Source organism: Carassius gibelio, chromosome A24, assembly GCF_023724105.1.
Source record: "Carassius gibelio isolate Cgi1373 ecotype wild population from Czech Republic chromosome A24, carGib1.2-hapl.c, whole genome shotgun sequence".
NCBI lineage: Eukaryota > Metazoa > Chordata > Actinopteri > Cypriniformes > Cyprinidae > Carassius > Carassius gibelio.
The window spans coordinates 19,865,243-19,885,468 of NC_068394.1; the positions used below are offsets into that span (position 1 = coordinate 19,865,243).

At 39.3% G+C, this 20,226-nt stretch overlaps 1 protein-coding gene across 8 annotated transcripts in view; it reads left to right on the plus strand.

The window, feature by feature from the left end:
* Window positions 1-20,226, plus strand: part of LOC127946125 (histone-lysine N-methyltransferase 2C) — a 155,560-nt gene that overhangs the window by 113,241 nt on the left and 22,093 nt on the right. For 5 of the 8 annotated variants that reach the window (XM_052542427.1, XM_052542431.1, XM_052542432.1 and 2 more), the window contains 24 exons: window positions 255-436; window positions 2,076-2,240; window positions 2,448-2,559; window positions 3,088-3,166; window positions 3,281-3,493; window positions 4,785-4,913; window positions 6,085-6,204; window positions 6,280-6,404; window positions 7,016-7,205; window positions 9,097-9,195; window positions 9,463-9,510; window positions 11,702-11,839; window positions 12,916-12,948; window positions 13,201-13,335; window positions 13,509-13,659; window positions 13,765-13,991; window positions 14,082-14,155; window positions 14,252-14,446; window positions 15,181-17,034; window positions 17,144-17,475; window positions 17,561-19,269; window positions 19,604-19,715; window positions 19,890-19,956; window positions 20,044-20,107. In XM_052542427.1, the coding sequence (XP_052398387.1) occupies window positions 255-436; window positions 2,076-2,240; window positions 2,448-2,559; window positions 3,088-3,166; window positions 3,281-3,493; window positions 4,785-4,913; window positions 6,085-6,204; window positions 6,280-6,404; window positions 7,016-7,205; window positions 9,097-9,195; window positions 9,463-9,510; window positions 11,702-11,839; window positions 12,916-12,948; window positions 13,201-13,335; window positions 13,509-13,659; window positions 13,765-13,991; window positions 14,082-14,155; window positions 14,252-14,446; window positions 15,181-17,034; window positions 17,144-17,475; window positions 17,561-19,269; window positions 19,604-19,715; window positions 19,890-19,956; window positions 20,044-20,107 (6,553 nt within the window). The remainder of the gene's footprint in view (window positions 1-254; window positions 437-2,075; window positions 2,241-2,447; window positions 2,560-3,087; window positions 3,167-3,280; window positions 3,494-4,784; window positions 4,914-6,084; window positions 6,205-6,279; window positions 6,405-7,015; window positions 7,206-9,096; window positions 9,196-9,462; window positions 9,511-11,701; window positions 11,840-12,915; window positions 12,949-13,200; window positions 13,336-13,508; window positions 13,660-13,764; window positions 13,992-14,081; window positions 14,156-14,251; window positions 14,447-15,180; window positions 17,035-17,143; window positions 17,476-17,560; window positions 19,270-19,603; window positions 19,716-19,889; window positions 19,957-20,043; window positions 20,108-20,226) is intronic. The other 3 variants (XM_052542426.1, XM_052542430.1, XM_052542433.1) reach the window with 3 other exon arrangements.

Genomic DNA, 20,226 nt, shown 5'->3' on the forward strand with positions numbered 1-20,226 from the left:
GGTGGACTGGACATGTCTGTTAGTACAGGATGATGTGGTTGGATTGATTTATCACCACCCACCTAAATTGATCTGTAAATGCCAGTAAATCCTTTTGACAAATACCTCTGACTCCAGAGACATCTTACGGCTGTGTTCTTTGTGGGTTATTTTATCCATCCAGATTATAGCCTGCTAAATATATAACCGTCCATTGCCCTTTAGTGCTTGACCTGTGACCTCTGACCTCGTGTGTGTGTGTGTGTGTGTTTTAGATCACGAAGGTGGTGTTGAGTAAAGGCTGGCGCTGTCTGGAGTGCACAGTGTGTGAGGCATGTGGGCAGGCCAGTGACCCCGGGCGCTTGCTGCTCTGTGATGACTGTGACATTAGCTACCACACATACTGTCTGGACCCACCACTGCAGAATGTACCCAAAGGCAGCTGGAAGTGCAAGTGGTATGTACACACACACAAACAGAAGTCTTTGCTAAAATTAGATGCAGCTTTGGACCGCAGCCCAGTTTGGTGCTTTCATAGCTCTGTCTTCATCTGTCATTTTTTTGAACCATCAAGATTACTTGCAAGCCCCTATTAATTGCATAAATGAACATATAGTTTTTTTTTTATGTTTGTATTGTCACTAAATGTGACCTGTCAGTTTAAAATGATATAATGAGCTATAATAGATTCAAAATTAATATATACAACATATGATTCACAAATGTTTAATAATAAAAAAAATGAATACAATAAAAAAAAAAAAAAAAACACAAATTTGTTTATCAATGACTAGTAGACGATCTTAAAATAGCCACATGAAAATCCATAGCAATTCATGTGTGTATCCAATGTGTGTGTTCTGTGTATATTTATATCACATATATATATATATATATATATATATATATATATATATATATATATATATATATATACACACGTGCATATGTATATGATATATTTCTTAAACATATACATGTTTGTGTGTATTTATATAAATGTATTTTTTTATGAATGCAAATTAGCTTTCGCATTTGTGAATCCTGTTTAGTAAATATATTCATTTTAAGACTATTTAAGCTCTATATTTGAGGGCTGAATTTGACTGTTTCTCAGAGAAAGCTATAATAGAGCTTCAGAACACTTGTAATATGGTGCATGAGTCGTGAAGATTTATTTGTGAAGAAAGTGTACTTAATTGTCCAAAAAAAGAATTCAGAATGTCAGTATGCAGGATCTTAATTATCTACGGAGCCCAGCACATGACATGCAAGAAAAATAAAATAAATGGTGCTCACTATTTACTTATCCATTCCCTCGATGTACTAAAACGTGCACATGATTACTATTTCATTCTCTCCATTTGCTTAATCGTGCACACGATTTACTAATTAGATCTCTCAATTTATAAACTGTGTGAATGATTGAGCAAATTTAGGGAACAAATTAGTAAATTGTGCGCACAATTTATAAATTGAGGGAATAACAGTAAATCGTGCACATAATTTAGCCTACAATTTTTTTTTTCCTGCATCCCATGTGCGGGGCTCCGTTTTTTTTTTAGTATTATTATTTCTTTCTCTTGTTTTTGGAGTTAAATATAACCTTGACATTTTCTGTCTGTGACCATTCTCTCTGAATTTCATCAATTTAAATTGCAATGCTTTAACATTATCTCTTTGTTAGCTTCATGTCTCTCTTTGCATGCCTTTCTCTCATTTTTTTCTCTCCCTCTACCCATCTAACACTCTTGATCCTCAGCAGCTGCTTTCAAACGAGATCTAAAGGGATTTCCTACATATTTGCTGTAATGTCACATGTAATCCTCATTCAAACACAGCTTGGTTTGCAATGCATTGTGGTGCTTTCAGTCAGAGCTTTACCTGGATTGGAGCCATTGAAATATTTATTTTTAAGGCAGCACAGTTTATGCTAAGCCATGTGCAAACAAAAGGTGTGTCCATTCACAGAAAGGCCACAAAAATGAGTGTAAAATAATGGATTTAGTTGTTTATGATTAAAAGTGTGTATGTTTCTGGGATAAGGTGATTTACGCATGTATTTTTTTATCGGTAACTGCATTGTTCTCCATCAGGTGTGTGCTGTGTACTCATTGTGGAGCTACGTCGCCTGGCCAGGGCTGTGAGTGGCAGAATAACTACACACAATGCGGTCCGTGTGCGAGTCTCACAGTGTGTCCCGCGTGTGCGCGCAGCTACAGAGAGGAAGAGCTCATCCTACAGTGCAGGCAGTGTGACAGGTGGGTGGCACTCCATCATGCCAAATGCCATAATGGCAAAATAAAAGAGTATCTTGGGAAATGGCTCAGCGGTAGATTAATACATGAATTAAACGTAAGTGTTGATGGGGGAAAATATTCAGCACATTGAGCATGTGATATTTAATGGCTTATTTTTAATGGCTAACTGGTTGCAAATGTGGCCTAATCATGGTGTTTGGTCTACAGGTGGGTTCATGCCTCATGTCAGGGGCTGAACTCTGATGAAGAGGTGGAGAGCGCATCAGATGAGGGCTTCGACTGCTCTCTATGTAGAACACATACCACATCCACGCCTGGTAAGAGCCTCAAACTTCTGGAATGCTCACATATTCAGAAACCGGCTTTAATCAGCTTTTGTTTGTAGTTTGATTTGAGTTTGTTAATTGATTTTATGCCTCGTTCCGTTTGTTCAAACTACAAAGAACTAAACCGATTTGATTTGCATATGCTAAAAAAAAAATTGCCTGGCTGCACAAAAATTCCCTAATCGTGAGCTCAGGTGAATACGCTTGATGAATTATCTTTTGTTGACTTGTGTATGATGTGCATGTTGATGCCCAATTTTTCAGGACCAGATGGACACTAGAGTGTTTTGGTCAATGAAACTTTGTTCCAGCAAAATTGTGATTCATTAAAAAAAAAGCAGATGGGCTGAATTTTAAAACAAGCTGCAACTTGTTCATGTGAATGAAACCGCGATTAATGTAATCTGCCTTTAATGGCTCCAGACTGGCCTCCTATCAATAAATGACTAAATAAATGACTGTGAATATGCAGTGTTAACTTGAAATAAGTCAAACTTCCATCTTGCTTATGTGTTGTTACAGGTGGCACAGTGGAAAAGCTCATTGACATCAACGAGCCTCCTGCAGTGGCACAGATTCTTACAAAAGTCAAGGAAAATGGTATTTATAAATATGGGTCTTCACTTTGCTCTAACAGTTTGCTATGTATTTTGCTTATGTTTCGATGGACTCTTACGGTCATCATCGCTGTGTTCTGTTCTTGTTCTGTGCCAGAGTTCCAGCGGACCTACACTCAGGATGGTGTGTGTCTGACCGAGTCGGGCTTGTTTCAGCTCCAGAGTTTATGTGTCCAGACGGCACGCCGCAGACGACCCAAACCTAAACTTAAGCTGAAAATCATCAATCAGAATAGTGTGGCCGTGCTGCAAACGCCCCCTGACCCCCAGCCTGAGCTCTTCAGAGATGGAGACTTGGACGACAGTAGAGGTAAAGAATGTGTTTGCGCTTAAAGGTGACGTTTCCACACCACTGGTCAAGTCTCAAAGAAACTCAAATTCATGTCTCTACATATAAAAATGGGATAAGAGGAGGTTTTTTAATGTGAAAACATTGCACGCATAACATTTAAATTAAAATTTTGTGCATATTGGCCACCCTGCTCTGTAAAACAAGAAGGTGAGCCTTGTAATGAATTCGACTTGGAGAGAAAAGACAGCCTTTGAAAACAGCAGTCAGCAAATTATACCTGCCTTGGCATTTCAGTGATCAGAGGCTAGGCGGCCCGAACTGAATTAATGGCCTACCCTTCCATCGTAGTGCCAGTCTGAGAGAGCAGGCGGGGGTTAATGAGGAGGAATGGGGCCAACAATTTAACCTCCTCACTGCCAGATACCATGTATAAAATGGCAATTTACAACTTTAAACTAAAGGCTTGAATAACTCCAGCTCCTGGGTTAACATTAAAAGTTGAATTCTAAGACTTAAATGTATGATTCATATAATCTACACCCCATTAATTACAGGGCTTTAAAAAATCTGAACTTTATACAAAAGAAATAGAAAAACAGTACAAAAATTGTGTTTAGATTAAATTTCTCTTTTCATCCTTTGTTAAAACTAAGTTTTTTGTTGTTGTTTTTGTGGATTGCGCCAATAATTTTTTCGAAACAATCCTCTGTTTTATTTTACTTCACCTGCCTTTACACCTTTCTTTGTTTTTGTCGTCTTTATAGAAGTCAGATGGCATTGAACGCAAATGTGTGTGTTTCGTTTTTATTATGTGAGTGAATTCTGCAGTTAAAGCTGCGGTAGGTAACTTTTGACGCTCTAGCGGTTAATAAACAGAACATTTGCGTCTTGCAGAAGAACATCGTAGCCGGAACTACTTCTCTCTGTTTATGTCTATGAAGAATCACAACGGTACTGGGTTACTCCACCGCGGTACCCCCGAATCAATCTAAAATAGTCTGAATATAAACACTTATTATAGGTGCAACCTAGTGATTCAGGACAAGCCAAACACACGGTTTGGAAAATGGATTCATGGTGTACTCCCTTATTATATAAATTTTTCTACATTTTGAACACAAACAAAGTTACAGACCGCAGATCTGATTGGTTGTTTCTTACCGGGAGCGCATGACTTTCTGCCAATGGCAATAGGACCACTCACATTTTCTAGTGAGTGGTGCACACTGTTTTTTGTGTATGTATCTTTGTGTGGTTTTGAGAATATTCTGTCATCTAGAGTGCTCTGTGTTGTTTGGCTGCATTGCAGAGGGCAACCTGATGGACTGTGATGGGAAATCTGACTCTAGCCCCGAGCATGAGCACTGTGATGACCACCTGAAAGGGGCCAACGGCAGCGACAGCAGCAAGAAGAGGAAGAGGAAGCCGTACAGACCTGGTGAGAGAGCGAGAGGGAGAAAGGTGCACTTATCTGAAAGGACAGCTCCACTGGACTGTGAAATAGTGCGGCTGCGAATTCTGGACCTTAAATAGCATCCCACAGTGCTCTTTGCTCTTTAAAGCTCCTTGTTGGGGAGTACTCCAGAAAGAACATTCTCTCAGAGCGTTTTTCTAACTAAAGAAGTAATCTCTTTAAAGTCATGTCCTTTTTAAGCACTACCTTCCATTTCATTTCTTTTTTTATGTATATATAAACACATACAGTATAGACTTATGTGCATTCATTTTGTTTTTTAAAGTACCCCCCCCACACATTTTTGAATAGGGATGAACACATGCAAATTACAAAAATGTAAGTTTAAGTGCTCTTTATTTGGTTAGTTGTGCATTTCATTGGTTTTTTTCCTCTTAGCCTTGTACCTTCCCATTGAAGTATTTACACTATTTAGAGTACAATAAACCGACCTCATTCTGTGTCCATGCTGTGAACCGTGGTGGGTCAGACTGAGCCAGTGTGGTACAACCAGAAATAGACTTACCTGAAATGCTTGCTCCAGAAGCGTTGCCAAGATGAATCACCCTCTCCTGGCCTAAAGTTAATAAGTCATCTTGAATTATGGAGATGAATATCAAGACGTCACTGTAAGGATCCCACATTAGGGTTATTTCTCCCAAAAATGAAAATTTAGCCATTAACATACCCACCGTCAAGTCATCCTTGGTGTATATGATTTTCGTCTTTCAGATGAATCCAGTCAGAGTTATATTAAAAATGGTCTTTGATCTTTCAAGCGGTTTAATGGCACTCAGTAGGTTTTGCAGTGCATCAGTCCAAAAGAATTTAAATAAAAAGTGCCCATCCTTAATAAAACGTGTCTCCTGTAGCGAATCGAGGTATTTTTGTAAGACAAATAACCATATTTAATACGTAATTATCAATTGAATCTAGCTTGCGTTCACTGTTCACTTGAAAGAAGAAAGTCATATACACCTAGGATGACTTGAGGGTCAGTAATTTATGGAAATTTACATTTTTGGGTGAACTAACCCTTTAATTCCTAAATCCATTCATCACCAATTTTAGGGGTCAAGCAGCTGTTTATTTATTTTTTTTAAGTGACACAATTTTAAGTTAAATTATATTTATGTTCTCTATCTTCCCTCTTTAGGTATCGGTGGGTTTATGGTGCGTCAGAGGAGTAAAGCAGGGCAGGGGAAAGGCAAGCATTCTCTCGGTCGGAAAGACTCCACAAGCTCACTCATAGAGAACTACACAGGAAAGGAAGAAGGTATGGTCTGGACCTCTCAGGTTTGGATGGATGTATTTTTTTGGTGAATACTAATCAAGTTTATCTTCTCTCCAGGTTGGAATGAACCAGACACTCCTGTGAATGGGACTCCCATCGTTAGTGAGCCACTGGAGAAAGTCAAGAAGAGATACAGAAAGAAGAAAACCAAACTAGAGGAGGCCTTCCCCTCCTACCTACAGGTCAATCCAACAAATATGCAGTAAAAGTGTTGGAATGTAATGATCTGGGGTTTTGGGAGAATGTGCATGGATGACACATGCTCTTAAAAAAAATCCATCATGCTCAGCGTGGAGATGCAGTGATGCATTAACTGCAACAGCTGTCACTTTAGGCGTTCCTGTATGTCCAACCTGAATTTAGACATAAAGGTCATCACCAGAGGAATGTCTTGAATCAATGATTTAAACTGCAGCACATTAGGCCTTTAATGTTTTAAGACAGCAGGGAATGATCACATTGATAGTTTGATACTGTTACTATATTCTCAAGTGCTACAAACCTGCTTTACCATGTAGCACTGTGGCAACCTTTTGACATTTAGAGCAGGAGATGTTCAGAAAGTACTGCAAAAAAAAAAACAAATCAGCCAAAATGGGCTGAAAAACAACTTAGATTTACATTGTGGACCTGAGTCATATCTAGATCGCAAATTATAATAGAGACTTGAATTAACCACTCAGATCACCATGTTAAACCACCAATTTTTTGTCAAATTTTGGTACAAGCAAACACAACTGGAAATCTAGTATTTACATGGTTTGCATGTGCATTATTAACTTATATGTTACAGGAGGCGTTTTTTGGGAAAGTACTTCTGGATAAAAGCAAACAGACCACGTCAGCTCTGGAAACGGGGATTGTGAAGGAAGAAGCCAGTCACGCAGACAGCAAATCACAGAGCAGCAGCTTCCTGGACCCTTTATCTGACCCGCTCCTGAGTACCACGTCCACTCCCGTCTCGTCTAAAGCAGGGCCACTGTGTATGTTCAGCCTCACTTTCATATTTAGAAATATATGTAGATTAATAGAGTTGAAAAATATATGTATATATATTGATGTCTACACACATATTTTCCAAACAGACACAGTGCTGTCCAGATATATCTCCTACCTACCCACTGTGAATTCCCTTTGTTTAAAGAAGAGTTAGTTTCTTCTGCTGTGATCAGTCAGGTCACAGTTTTCTGCTCTAGATTGCAGTGAATTCTGCAGAGAGCTATAATGCCGTTGTCACAGTTCCTCCCGCTTTCCCATCTGCACACACCGAATGCATCCCACAACCCAAAAGCACTGCAGAATCCTACAGTGTAACTCCAGTGGTTTGCATTAGAGACTGTCAAGGTTCATGGTTCGCCACAGGGACTAAAGAAGACGAACCATATAAATTAACTTTTTTTGCCCCACATTTTGTGTCCTCTTCAGCCCTGATTTGCATACTCTTATAGGCTGAAGAGCTTGTTCAGACGCCTCATTCTTCACCATTTCTCCTTATCCTCAGTTCTGTCAACCCTCATTTACACCCAGCCCAGCAGACCCCTGCTCATGGCCAACCGAACATGTTTTTAAAACCCAATTTGCCAGCACTTTTCTGAATTCCCTGCCGGAGCTCTCTGGGAGGATAGGAAGCTGGCAGTCACAGTGCAGTGTTTAGAAGGCCTGTGCGTATTAGTTTGGAGAGCAATCACAAAGCTATTTGAAGGCTTTCAGGGCCGCTTGTTTGTCCTTAGAGATTTTCATCTCTCATAGAGTGAAGCTTCTCTTTCTGCTCTGCAGATTCTTGCGTTTAACCCTCTCGTGGCATTTTAGTCTTGAAACAAGCTTTTGATTTGGGAATCTTATTATGCATACAGTTTTATGCATTTAATGCATATAAAATTATAAAGAATATTTCAGCTGACATTAGGGGGTGGGTGCTATGACTTAAACCTTATACCACTTGACCGAGAACATCATTTAAAAAAATCTTTTTATTTAGGAGGACGTCACCCCCAATGTTTAAGGTGCATACAGCTATATAAGAAATATATATTACCCTAAACAGTGTGGCTCTGTTCCAAAATCTAGTGAGCTGCCTTGTGGTTTACATAACTGAAATAAAGTGATGATGCATGATTTACAAAAACTGCACTGGAACACACAAGAGGATCAAGATGCTTTCAGTTGCACAGCAGACACAAGTACTTGGTCATTCTTATTTATTTGTATTTTGTGTGTGTGTGTGTGTGTGTGTCTTTTATATCATAGATATTCAGTATTAAAGGAAATAATTGTTTTTATAGCTATTTTATTTTCTCTCAGCTAATAATTTGTCATCTTGGATGGATATTTGTTCACGAATCTTGTCACTGTTCCTTTAACAACGACACATTCAGTGCTGCCTTAGAATTTGACTTGGTCTACATTAAAACACATGTTACAATTGTTTCATCTCACATTGTGGTGTAGATCTAAGTGAAATGACTTCTTGATCGATGTTTTTATTGACTTAAATGATTCTGCAATCCCAGTTGCTGGTCATAAGAGATGTTGCAAGGAGAAGGGGAAGTTAATGTTTTTGATAGCATGATTGAAATGAATTATTTATACTGCAATATAAAAAAAAACAATTCAGATTTCACAGTGACTATAAAAAGCATCTTAAAAGGCAGCTTACTGGGTTTTTGGTCAGAGCTTCTCATGACAAATTAGTTTTGTTATGGACAAACCATGTCCAAATGACAGAAGTTGCACCCCTGTTATCAAGAAGATCATCCAGTTGACACATTTCCACCATCACACAGTATATGTCTTACTGCCCGGCCCTTGGTAACATTTAGTTGGTGATTAGTGTGGATACTCGTGCTCAGAAACGCTTGTCTTCTTGATCTCTAGCCAATGTGGAGGATCCCTTAGCCGAGCTGGTTCTACATTCAGATGATGATCTCCTGGGAATGCTGTCCGATGACCTGGTCAAGCCAGGCTCTGAATCAGGTAGACTCAGTCTGAAGATCTGTCCATAGGATAGTCTCCCCTCTCTCTTCACTCTGCAGATGCTCTAACAATCTCAGAAAGGACACTGAAGAACTGCATCTCCTCTTTCCTTTCACATTTCCACACTTGCATTTTGCATTTTTTACCTGGTTTGCTATGTTTCTTTTTAATTATTGTCTAAGCATCCTCTTCCTTTTTCTTATTACTTTTTTTTTCTGCATTTCTGTTTTATAATTATTTGGTTTTATCTGGTTTGGGTTCTTGTAGGTCTTGATTTATGCCCTTTCCAGGTGGACAGTTCCCCCTCTCCATTCGGTAAGAGCCCTGTTGGCACAGCCTCTCTGGCTGTAGAAGTAAAGCTGCCCCCCGCTCCTGGCCTCTCGGCCCCCCAAACAGTCCCTCAGACTTTTTGTAGTGCCAGTTTCTGCATGATCCCTTTTCTGACAAACGCACACACTCATCCTTGGCTTTCTGCATCTTTTTACTAACTACGAACAACACAAACTGCATGTTTTCTTGCACATGAACCTGAGGTGAGAACTTAACTGTCCTTCGATGGATTTTGGGTTTGGCTGCTACTGTACCTTAGTTGGCAACGGTGATTGTTTGCAATCTGTGACATTTTACTGAAATGTGCTTGAGATGTGTTGTGTGCTGTCCTTTTTCTTTTCTCAAGGGTCTAATTTTTTATTGAATAGTTTTATTTCTTTCGAATCGCAAGCTTTTTAGTTGGCAAGGACACATTCCCTCCTCTTTGTGGAATGGCCTTGCAGTGGAAAAACTAATGGTTTGAGAGTGATGTAACTGCTTCAGTGTGAAAGCCAGTTCCACAGGGTTACAAAAAAGGTTGCCCTTTAACGTATGGCATATAAACATGCAAAAAGTCCATTATAACAGGTCTTCAGTTTATTTTTACGGCCGCAATACAAAGTTTAAGGATACAGTCGGAGGAAAGCTCATCCTATTTTTTTGTTTTTGTTTGTTTGTTTTTTACAAAAGGCATAGCTTTGTTCTTATTATGAGTATACATAATCAAAAGTGAGGAAAGTTTCAAATGATGGCTTTCTCCTATCTTTACGACAAAAGATGACAGAATATTAAAAAAAAAAATGTCAGCTGGGATAAGGATAATATCCATGAACATGTCAGAGCCTCTTCTACACTCAACATATAATTTATAGCCTTGCTAGTTGTTTATAGGCCTACCTAATTTATAATGAATACCATTATATTTTGTTTTATTGCATAATTGTATTTAAAATTAAGTACTATAATTTTATGGCTACTTCATTCTGAATTCTGGTCAAATTTAAATTTAAATAAAGGAGTTATGAGAGCAGAATAAAAAGAAATAAAAACAGGAACTGATAACACTACCATTGTCAAACGTTTAATGGTCTCTTATTTTAAAATACAGATTGTTAAAATATTTTACAGATGGATAAATATAGAACATGACAGAAAATTTTAAACCCAATTTATCAACATGACCGATGATTTGTAGCATTACCTATGTGTGCAATATATATGTGAATATATAAGGGTTTGTTTTTAAGTGCATGCCAAGGTGCTTGGTTTAAAGAAATGTTTCAAGTGGAATACAACTTCAGCTGTATTGACAACATGTTATGTCATGTTTTATGGTTATGAATTTACTATGAAATAAATGTTAAAACCTCCACTGTTTCATATTTATAGCTGCAAGATTTATACACTTAAAACATTACACATTAACATTTGTGTGATTGCATTTGTTTACTAACTTTATAAGTATAAAGTTATAGTTAAATTTTTTGTAAGAAAAAAGAATGATACAAGTGTAAAAAAAAACAAGGAACACATCTCATCTTTTAAACTTTGTAATAGATTGCATTACCCCTATGAACTTAATAAGTGCCTGACTGTAGTGTAAACACAACTGATGGCACATATTCTGTTGATAGAGCTTAACCTGTTTTGAACCTGGAACAAGAACTTTACATGAAACCAGAGTAACTGTCATTGGCAAGCTTACCGCTGCGTTTAAACCGAAGCACAATGACTGACTCTTTGATTTTGATAACAATATTTATTATTAGTAATCAGTTGCTTGCTTTCTCAATGATCAAGCTCTCATCTATTCTAATGGGAAATTATATGCAATCATGAAAGAACATCCATTTTTTAAAGATACTTTTCCACACTCAGTTGAGCAGACAACACTAATTAGGTTCCTGAAAATTGAGTTGGTATAGAGGGAATGAAATAGAGAGCAAGGGAGAGAGAGCAAGAAACTTTTCTTCCCCTTATTTTGACATAAAATAACTATCCTCACTCTCCCATTTTTTATTTTCCTTCTCTTAACAAATATTCAGGCACAGTAGAAAATAAATTGCTCATCAACTCTGATTTTAGGCATTTACAGAATGACACCTCTGTTTTTCTGCAGATTTTTCTTGATTTTTTTATCCAGTAGGGATAATAAACTAAGTCTGAGAGTAGCTGTTTAACTTTCTCTCTCCCCCAGCTGGTTTGGACATTGGCACTCTGCCGGATGATCAGTCAGCTCCTCCTCAACCTGGCCCTGCTCGTGGGTCTCGGCCACTACAGGAAGAACCTCTGGATGTAATATTAAGTCCTGAGCTGGACAAGATGGTTTCTGATGGTAAGATTCATGGTTTACTTGCAGTCTTTCCAAATCTTACTTTTATTATTTTGTCTAAAAAAATCCTTTTATATCATTTTTATCCTTTTATTTATTTATTTTTTATTATATATATATATATATATATATATATATATATATATATATATATATATATATATATATATATTTTTTTTTTTTTTTTTTTTTTTTTTTTTTTTACAATACTCACAACACAACATATAATAAATGCATTCACTATATGGACAAAAGTATTGGGACACACCTCTTGATTATTGATTTTAGGTGTTAATCAAACCCATTGCCACTGATTGATTATAAAATCAAACCCCTAGCCATGCGGTCTGCATTTACAAACATTTCTGAAAGAATTTGCGATTTGCTCTGGACACCTGGAAGCCCTGGAAGATCCAGGGCATTGTCTGGAATGCCTTCACTCAGCCAGGTTTCACTGAAGCACAGTACAGCCAAGTTTGAAAAGTCCTTGTTTATGCAAGTGAGAAGTTATTGTAAATTCGTTTTAATTCACAGGATGAATGCCTGGGATTTCAGTTTGAAAGCTGTGCTCACTGAACTTAACCAGCACACTTCCCTCTGCTGTGTCTGTACGGGCATTTGAACAGCACAGCTGCACCTCTGACTAGAATATCCAACAAAACGTCTGAATAATCAAAGACCTGAAAAATATTTTCTTGGTTGTGTTGCTTAATGTTAAGGAGTTTGTCTCTGGTAAAGCTTACATAGCTTACATCTGGTACATACATTCTATGTACTTAAAATGCAATGTCAGTAAAGTTCATATTGGTGTAATGGTCCTAATACTTTTGTCCATTTAGTGTGTGTTATCCTTGCTTATATTGTATGTTACATTTGCGTAAATTTTTTTAGCAATGGTATCTGGTCATTTTGATATCTGGCCTAATCTGTATTAAATGATAAATATTTCTTGTTTCACCCTTAGCAAACAAGTGATTTTACCTTAGCAGTTTTCCACCTTGTCAGTGATTATTGTTTGCTTTAATATTTGTATTTCTGAATGTTTGTTTAATGGCAAAGTTATATTTCCTTTTTTACAGGGGATATTCTTAGCAAATTCTACAAAATTCCAGGTTTGTTGCTTTATAAAATATTTTGAAAATCTACAACAGAGCAGTTGTTATAAATATTTTAATTTCCCAGTTTTCCCAAGTGGGTAATATGTCTTGTTAGATATCTCAGAATCAGTTTATATTTATGCAGTGTTGTTTAACAACGTTTTAACAATATCCAATGTATGCATTGTGTTATGCGTTAATTTCCTAGTTGGGAGTTGGTAAAAAGTCTTTATATATGAAAATCCTTCATTCTATTCATTCATTTAGAGCTGGAGAGTAAAGATGTGGAAGACTTATTCACTGCAGTGCTTAGTCCAAACGCCAGCCAGCCTCCTCAACTTCCTCATCCCCCCAACACTGCCCCCAATGCCTCAGCTACAGCAATGTCTCTCCAGAACCCAGGTATCGAGTTGTCTGCAGTCTCTGCATATCAAGTTGTCTGCAGTCTGTATATCTTCTCATATTAACTATCAAGTAAACCACACGGATGTGTTTTTTGTGAATGTAACTTTAGTGTCACATGTAAATGTACTGCTAATTTTAAAATGCATGTTTCTCCATGGTCTCATTTGCAGGAGATGTTGGTGGAATGTTCCCTCGCATTCCTATGATGAATGGCATGATGGGGCCAAACACACACTTTTCTCCAAACCCTGGGAATCCTGGAGCTGGAGTGTCTGGCACATTCTCTTCCATTCACCACATGCCTTTTCCAGAAAATGTGAGGTGAGTATATTCAGATTCTGTGTAACACCGATAAGAACTGGCATTTTTGTTTTAAAAGTCTATATAGTTTCAGTGAAACTTAATGGCTTGACGTGTTCACTACAGGGAGAAGAAATTTAGCCAGATAGGGGGTGATGTGATTGGTCCCTGGGCTTCCCCTGTTCCCGTGCCTGGATCTGGCCCTCCAACAGTGGTGGAGACTGACACTATGTCCAATGCTCAGAGGAGCACGTTAAAGTGGGAAAAGGAAGAAACTCTTGGTGAAATGGCCACTGTGGCTCCTGTTCTTTACACCAATATGAACTTCCCAAACCTTCAAGATGATTTTCCAGGTGAATAGATTGTCCTAAATCACGACAAAAAGAATTGTGTACTTGAAATGGAGGCAAGTTATAGGACCAACCATCTGACTTTTTTAACAGATTGGGCGACTAGAGTGAAGCAAATTGCTAAGTTATGGAGGAAAGCTAGTTCTCAGGAAAGGGCACCTTATGTGGTAAGAGATTCTATTAAGCCTCATATATGCTAAAATTGGATGTGTTTATATACATATATGAAGATTTTTACTTCTTGCTTGGCTCTGATCCACTAGCAAAAGGCGAGAGACAACAGAGCAGCCCTTCGTATAAATAAAGTTCAATTGTCTAATGACACAATGAAAATACAGCAACAGCAACAGCCAGCTGATCCCTTTGATCCCAGCATTCCCATGGACACAGAGCTGCTCTTCAAGGACCCACTCAAGCACAAGGAGTCTGAGCATGAACAAGAGTGGAAGTTCAGACAGGTGATTGGCAGCCCAAGGGATATTTCATTGCATATACTAGACTGTGAGATTGTGTTATTTGATGTTTAAAAAATAGGTTGATCAGCACAATATAATATTTAAACAGAATTAGTTTAATTTGTTAGCTATTTGAATTCAGTTGAAACTAGGCCTTTGTTAGAGGATGTGAATTCAAATGGATGTGATCAGTAATTGCTCTAGTTTTGTTAATTTGTCAGAATGAAATGCAATATGCCTGATTAGACGCATCCTCGCGCGGGTCTAGAGAAGCGATGCCCCGTGTTTGGCGTGTATACCCCATAATAATAATCTTGTTGATCGTTATAATAGCATACATTTTCTGTAAAGATACGAATCAATACAACTCACCTGTCAAGTAAAACACAAGCGAGATCAGTATCTCTTTCTAGTTTAAGTTTGTCGCGAAGCTACTTCCACATTTGTCCACGACACTGTTGTCATGTGGTTTCTACGTCAGTAAAGGCGGTAACAAAGGGTAACTAACCACGTTGACAGCCGACTGTACTGCCCCGTGTCACTGTTTAGAATGGGAATTTTCTCATTATTTACAAGTAGCTGAAAACAGTACAAATAATGTTAGTAATCAGCTGGACAAATATTTAACACTAGCCTTGTGGTTTTTGGATATTTTACTGCAAATATCTTACAAATTGTAATTTCAAGTGATGTAATTAACTATTATCTTTTTTTTGTTGTTGTTGTTGGTCATGCAGCAAATGAGACAAAAGAGCAAACAACAGGCAAAAATTGAGGCCACACAAAAGTTAGAACAGGTGAAAAATGAGCAGCAGCAACTTCAGAAACAGCAGCAACAGCAGTTTAGTGGAGATAACTCTAAAAGTGGTAATCAGAGTCCAGTGACAACTCAGCCTACCAGTGGAGGTAATGCTTCTCCTTTGCAAACGTTAACCCCCAAGGATTGCTATACAATGACTCAGATGCCTGAAACTGCAACATCAGTTGCATCAGCAGATGATGTATTTGTGCGTCCTCAACTGCCACCCCCTTCATCCACAGTAAAGACCCCTACCCAGGACACTCAGTGCCCACAGGGTCCCTCATCTCAACCTCAGTCTCCTCAAATGTTTTCACCTGAATCATCTGGATCCCGTCCTTCTTCTCCATGGGATCCGTATGGCAAAATGGTGGGAACCCCCAGGCCACCCCCATCTGGGTCAAGCACACCTCGCAGAGCTTCTGTGTCTGACATGCAAGAAAGGAGTCGGCCCTCACCAGCCCATGAATCCTTTGGGTCTCCAACATCTGTAAGCACTGACCCATATGCAAAGCCTCCAGACACACCTCGACCATCTGACCTGTTTGTGAAACCTATGTGTCCACCTAGACCAGGACCACTGTCTGAGCAACAAGGACGACATTTTATCAGTAATATCACACCTGGAGACAGTTTTTCCAGACCAGGCCTAAGTTCGGAAGCATACCAGCGCATGGCCCATAGTCGCATGGTTCTTTCTGACCCATACTCTAGGCCACTGTTAACTCCTATTCCAGGGAGTAATGAGTCAGGATCTGTAACAGTATTCAAAATGCCTATGCCACCTTCCCAGTTACAGCTAGACTCATTCAGCACAGGGCAGCAAGGCATGAGAAGGGGGTCTTCTGACACTTTATCCCAAGTTCAACACTCTGACCCCTATTCACATCAGCCTCTTACACCTCATCCATCAATGGGAGATGGATTCAGTAATGAGGGCAGAATGATGCGTCCAGGACAAGGGAGTCCTTTTGCCCAACCCTTGCCCATGAGCAGACACCCTCAACGAGATCTTTATGCACAGGCATCATCTAAACCTAGACCAGACTACCTTCAGCAAATGCCTGATCCATATGCTCAGGCTCCTGGTACTCCAAGACCACATGATCCATATGCCAGGATGCCTGGTACCCCAAGACCACACTCTGATCCATATACATTGCAATCATCCACACTTAGAACTGCAACAATTGATCAGTTTTCTCAGTCTCAACCTAATAGTTGCAGACAATCTCCGTCTCATGCCATCGATCCATATGCTCAGATGCCAGGAACTCCAAGACCTTCTGGAGAAAGATACCCTATATCTCCTAGTAGTCAGAGAACCACAGATAATTTCTCACAGCCTTCTGGAACTCCTAGGCCAGTCAAAAATGAGGCTTATGATCAACGGCCAGTAACTGACCTATTTTCTCAACCCCCTGGAACGCCACATCCAGTAGCTGAACCAGAAGCCTTCCCCAAACTAAATCCCAGAGTAAACTTCATGTCCCATCAAACAGATCCACTTGGACCTCAAGCACAAAGAATGCAGGACCCATTTGCTCGTCCTTGTGCTCCTGATTCTCAAACCCCAAAACATCCTGGGATTTCAGATGAAAGTCTCTCTCTACAACAGACAAACCCTAACCAGACACCTACTCATGATCCATTTGACCAAGCTCCTCTAACCCCATGTTCACAAACAGGGGAAAGACTCTCACATGATGTTCCAGTAAACACAGGCAACCCATCAGATACACAGAACACAATGCAACCACTGCTTGGAGAGAGTGAAGAGAAAATTAAACAGGTTTGAAAACAGTGTTTTTCAATTAGAGAACATTACCCTTCTCCTTTAATCTCTGCTCTATTTTTAGTTGCATGTTATTGATTGTATATTGTTATTGCACTTTTTTTAGCGCCAGAGACTACGGCAGTTAATTCTCAAACAGCAGCAGCAGAAAAGTGCAATCAGACAGGAAAAGGGACTCCAGGAGGCAACTCCTGCTGCTGCACCTGGGACTCCAAGGCATTGGTCACAGGACGATTCTGGAACTCAGAATGATATTTTTGGTAGACCTCCACCTCCGTATCCAGGTACTATGAGACCTGCACCAATTCATGCAGGACAAAGATTTCCTGGAACTTTCCTTGCTGATCAACGTGGGCCCATGCTTGATGAACCCCAGTGCTCCCGACTACCACTCCCAAGAGATCTAAACAACACTGGCATGAGTCAGCAAGGACAAAGGTAAGTGTTTTTCCTTCATCAACTTTACTGTCAAACTAGTAATTATTTTTGTGTTTAAGTTATAATAAAACCTAATTCCTTCCAGATTTGGATTTCCTCTTGGAGCTCCAAGCCAAGAACATTTCCTCAGGCCCCCTTACCAGATACAAGGTGGACCAATAGTTGACAATATTCCACCACATATGAGACGACCAGTTGAAGTTATTAGGTCAATAGGCAGTAATCATCAATTGGGCCCACCCCAACATTTTCCACCACGTGGCCTTCCAATGCAACAGCATAATATAATGGGTCAACCATTTATTGAACTTTGTCACAGGGCTCCAGAGAACAGGGTCAGAATACCCTTTGGTCCACAAAATGCTTTGGACCATTCTAATCATTCCCAGAGACCCACTCATGGCTTCATGGTAGGCCAAAATGTGGCATTTACAGGAATTCAAGGTCCCAGAGTTATGGACCCAGTGCTGGGCCAGTCACAGCAAGGATCAGTCAGTCAGTTGCAGACCTCAGCTACTATGGATAATCTGCATCACCATACAAATGCAGAAAAACAGCAAACCCCCTTGGCAGCACCACTTAACCATTCAATCAGTAGTGATTCAGTTACTCTTGCCAAATCTGCAATACTTCCTGTCACAACCCCTGGTTCAACAGAGGAAATCCCATTGCCTTGTAGTGGTGTTGAGAAGCTAGAAACAGATGACTCTACTGTGAAGGACCTTGATGATGTGGAGGTCAAAGACTTGGTTGATGAAGACCTGGACAACCTGAACCTTGATGCAGATGATGGCAAAGATTTAGACTTAGAAACAAATGATCTTCATCTTGATGATTTTCTGAAATCTGGAAAAATCTTTGATCTTATAGCTTATGCGGATCCTGAGCTGAACCTTGAGGACAAAAAAGATATGTTTAATGAAGAACTCGATCTGAGTGATCACATAGAAGATGACCATGGGGATACCTCAGACCTTCAGAAAGCCTTGTCTGAAAAAAGAAATAACAGGTGTGGAGGTATGTCCTCAGTTCAACCTAAATTAGAGGGCATAAAGGGTCCTATTGATGTCAAGCATGAAAAGAGTATGTCAAAAGAGGTCCAGGATCATTCTCAGTCTGAAACCATAGAAACTGAGGGCCAAGGTCTTAGAAACTCAGATGATGAGCATCGTCCTAAAAGTGGTCAAGATGATGTCTCTAGACTTTTTGAGGAATCTTGTGCAGATGTGCATGCTGGATCTGCTCCAGTACTGTCAAGTATGTTGATCAAGGAAAATCTAGAGGACACTAGGAGTGAATCCATAATTTCTCCTATCCGGGGTGACCCCAATACCCAGACTAATCTAGGCTCAAACATGAGTATGGTTATGCTGCCCGGGCAACCCCAGGAACACAGGATAAACCCTGGAGTAACAATCAGACACAGTATAGATCCAGCTCTAACCCAAGGGGCATTTTTAGGTGATGCAAATGTAATGCAGTCTGGGAACCAGCAGGTACCACTTCAAGGGTTTGGACCTTCACAAGGACAACAAGTGGATCTAAACCTGCCTATGGTTGGTGGTCAGCATCCTGCAAACCCCCAAACTCAACAGGGCATGTTCAATTCTGGGGCTACAGGGCAACAAGGGTCTCAAGCACAACAGAGTCAACAGAACAGGCCTCTTCTGTTAGATGAACAGCCCCTTCTTCTGCAAGAGTTGCTGGATCAAGAAAGGCAGGAGCAACAACAGCAAAGGCAGATGCAGGCCATGATTCGGCAACGGTCTAGTGACCCTTGTTTCCCTAACATTGGTAAGCCTAAGCTCCACTTTGACTAATTGATAATTGAGGTTGTTCTACCTGTATATTGTCAATCAAATAGTTTAAACCTGACTTGATTCTATTGTCAACAGCTCTGATTTTACAATTCTGTATATAATATACTTTCTTATATATTATATTATGAATATAATTGTTGTGCTATTTAATGTAGGCTTTTTGCCTAAATTTAAATACTAAGAATATATATTTTGTTTTCTGTAAGCTTCATAAACTCAAGTACTTAAAAAATACTTGAAATATGAATATAACTGTGATCACAAATCACAATCCTGTAATTTCTGTGGTGATTTATATCACTTTGTAGACTTTGATGCCATTACTGACCCAATAATGAAGGCAAAGATGGTGGCTCTGAAGGGGATCAACAAAGTGATGGTACAGAACAGTATGGGTATGACACCCGTGGGTATGAACAGGTAAACACTCTAGTATGTAAACTGGCTCCTCTAAGCAGCAACTGCAGTAGTACAAGAAGCTGTTTATTACCCCGACTGGCCTAATTCTTTACTTGCATCTAAATATGACCACATGCGGTTTTCAGTGGTTTATGTCTTTGAATTGAATTCTCTCCATGTTTTCTTTTGTGGCAGAGTGCAGCAAATTCCAGGATCACATGGCCCAGATAATGCTGGTTTTTCGCAACATTTTTTCGGACCAGTATGTCCACAGGTTTATTTAGTCTTAAGACATTTTCTCACCAGCATTAAACCTGTTCTAATGCCATATGTAATCATTTCCTTTTAGGATGGAAAGTTGCCACCACAGATTGCGAGACCCAGTCCCCCTAATTTTGGACCAGGATTTGTCAGTAAGTTGTTTATTATTATTATTATTATTATTATTATTATTATTGCTACTCAGTATTTACCGAGGAATTTTTTTTTTTTAATCTGTAAATTATATTTTGTCATTGTAATCAGGGCTCTG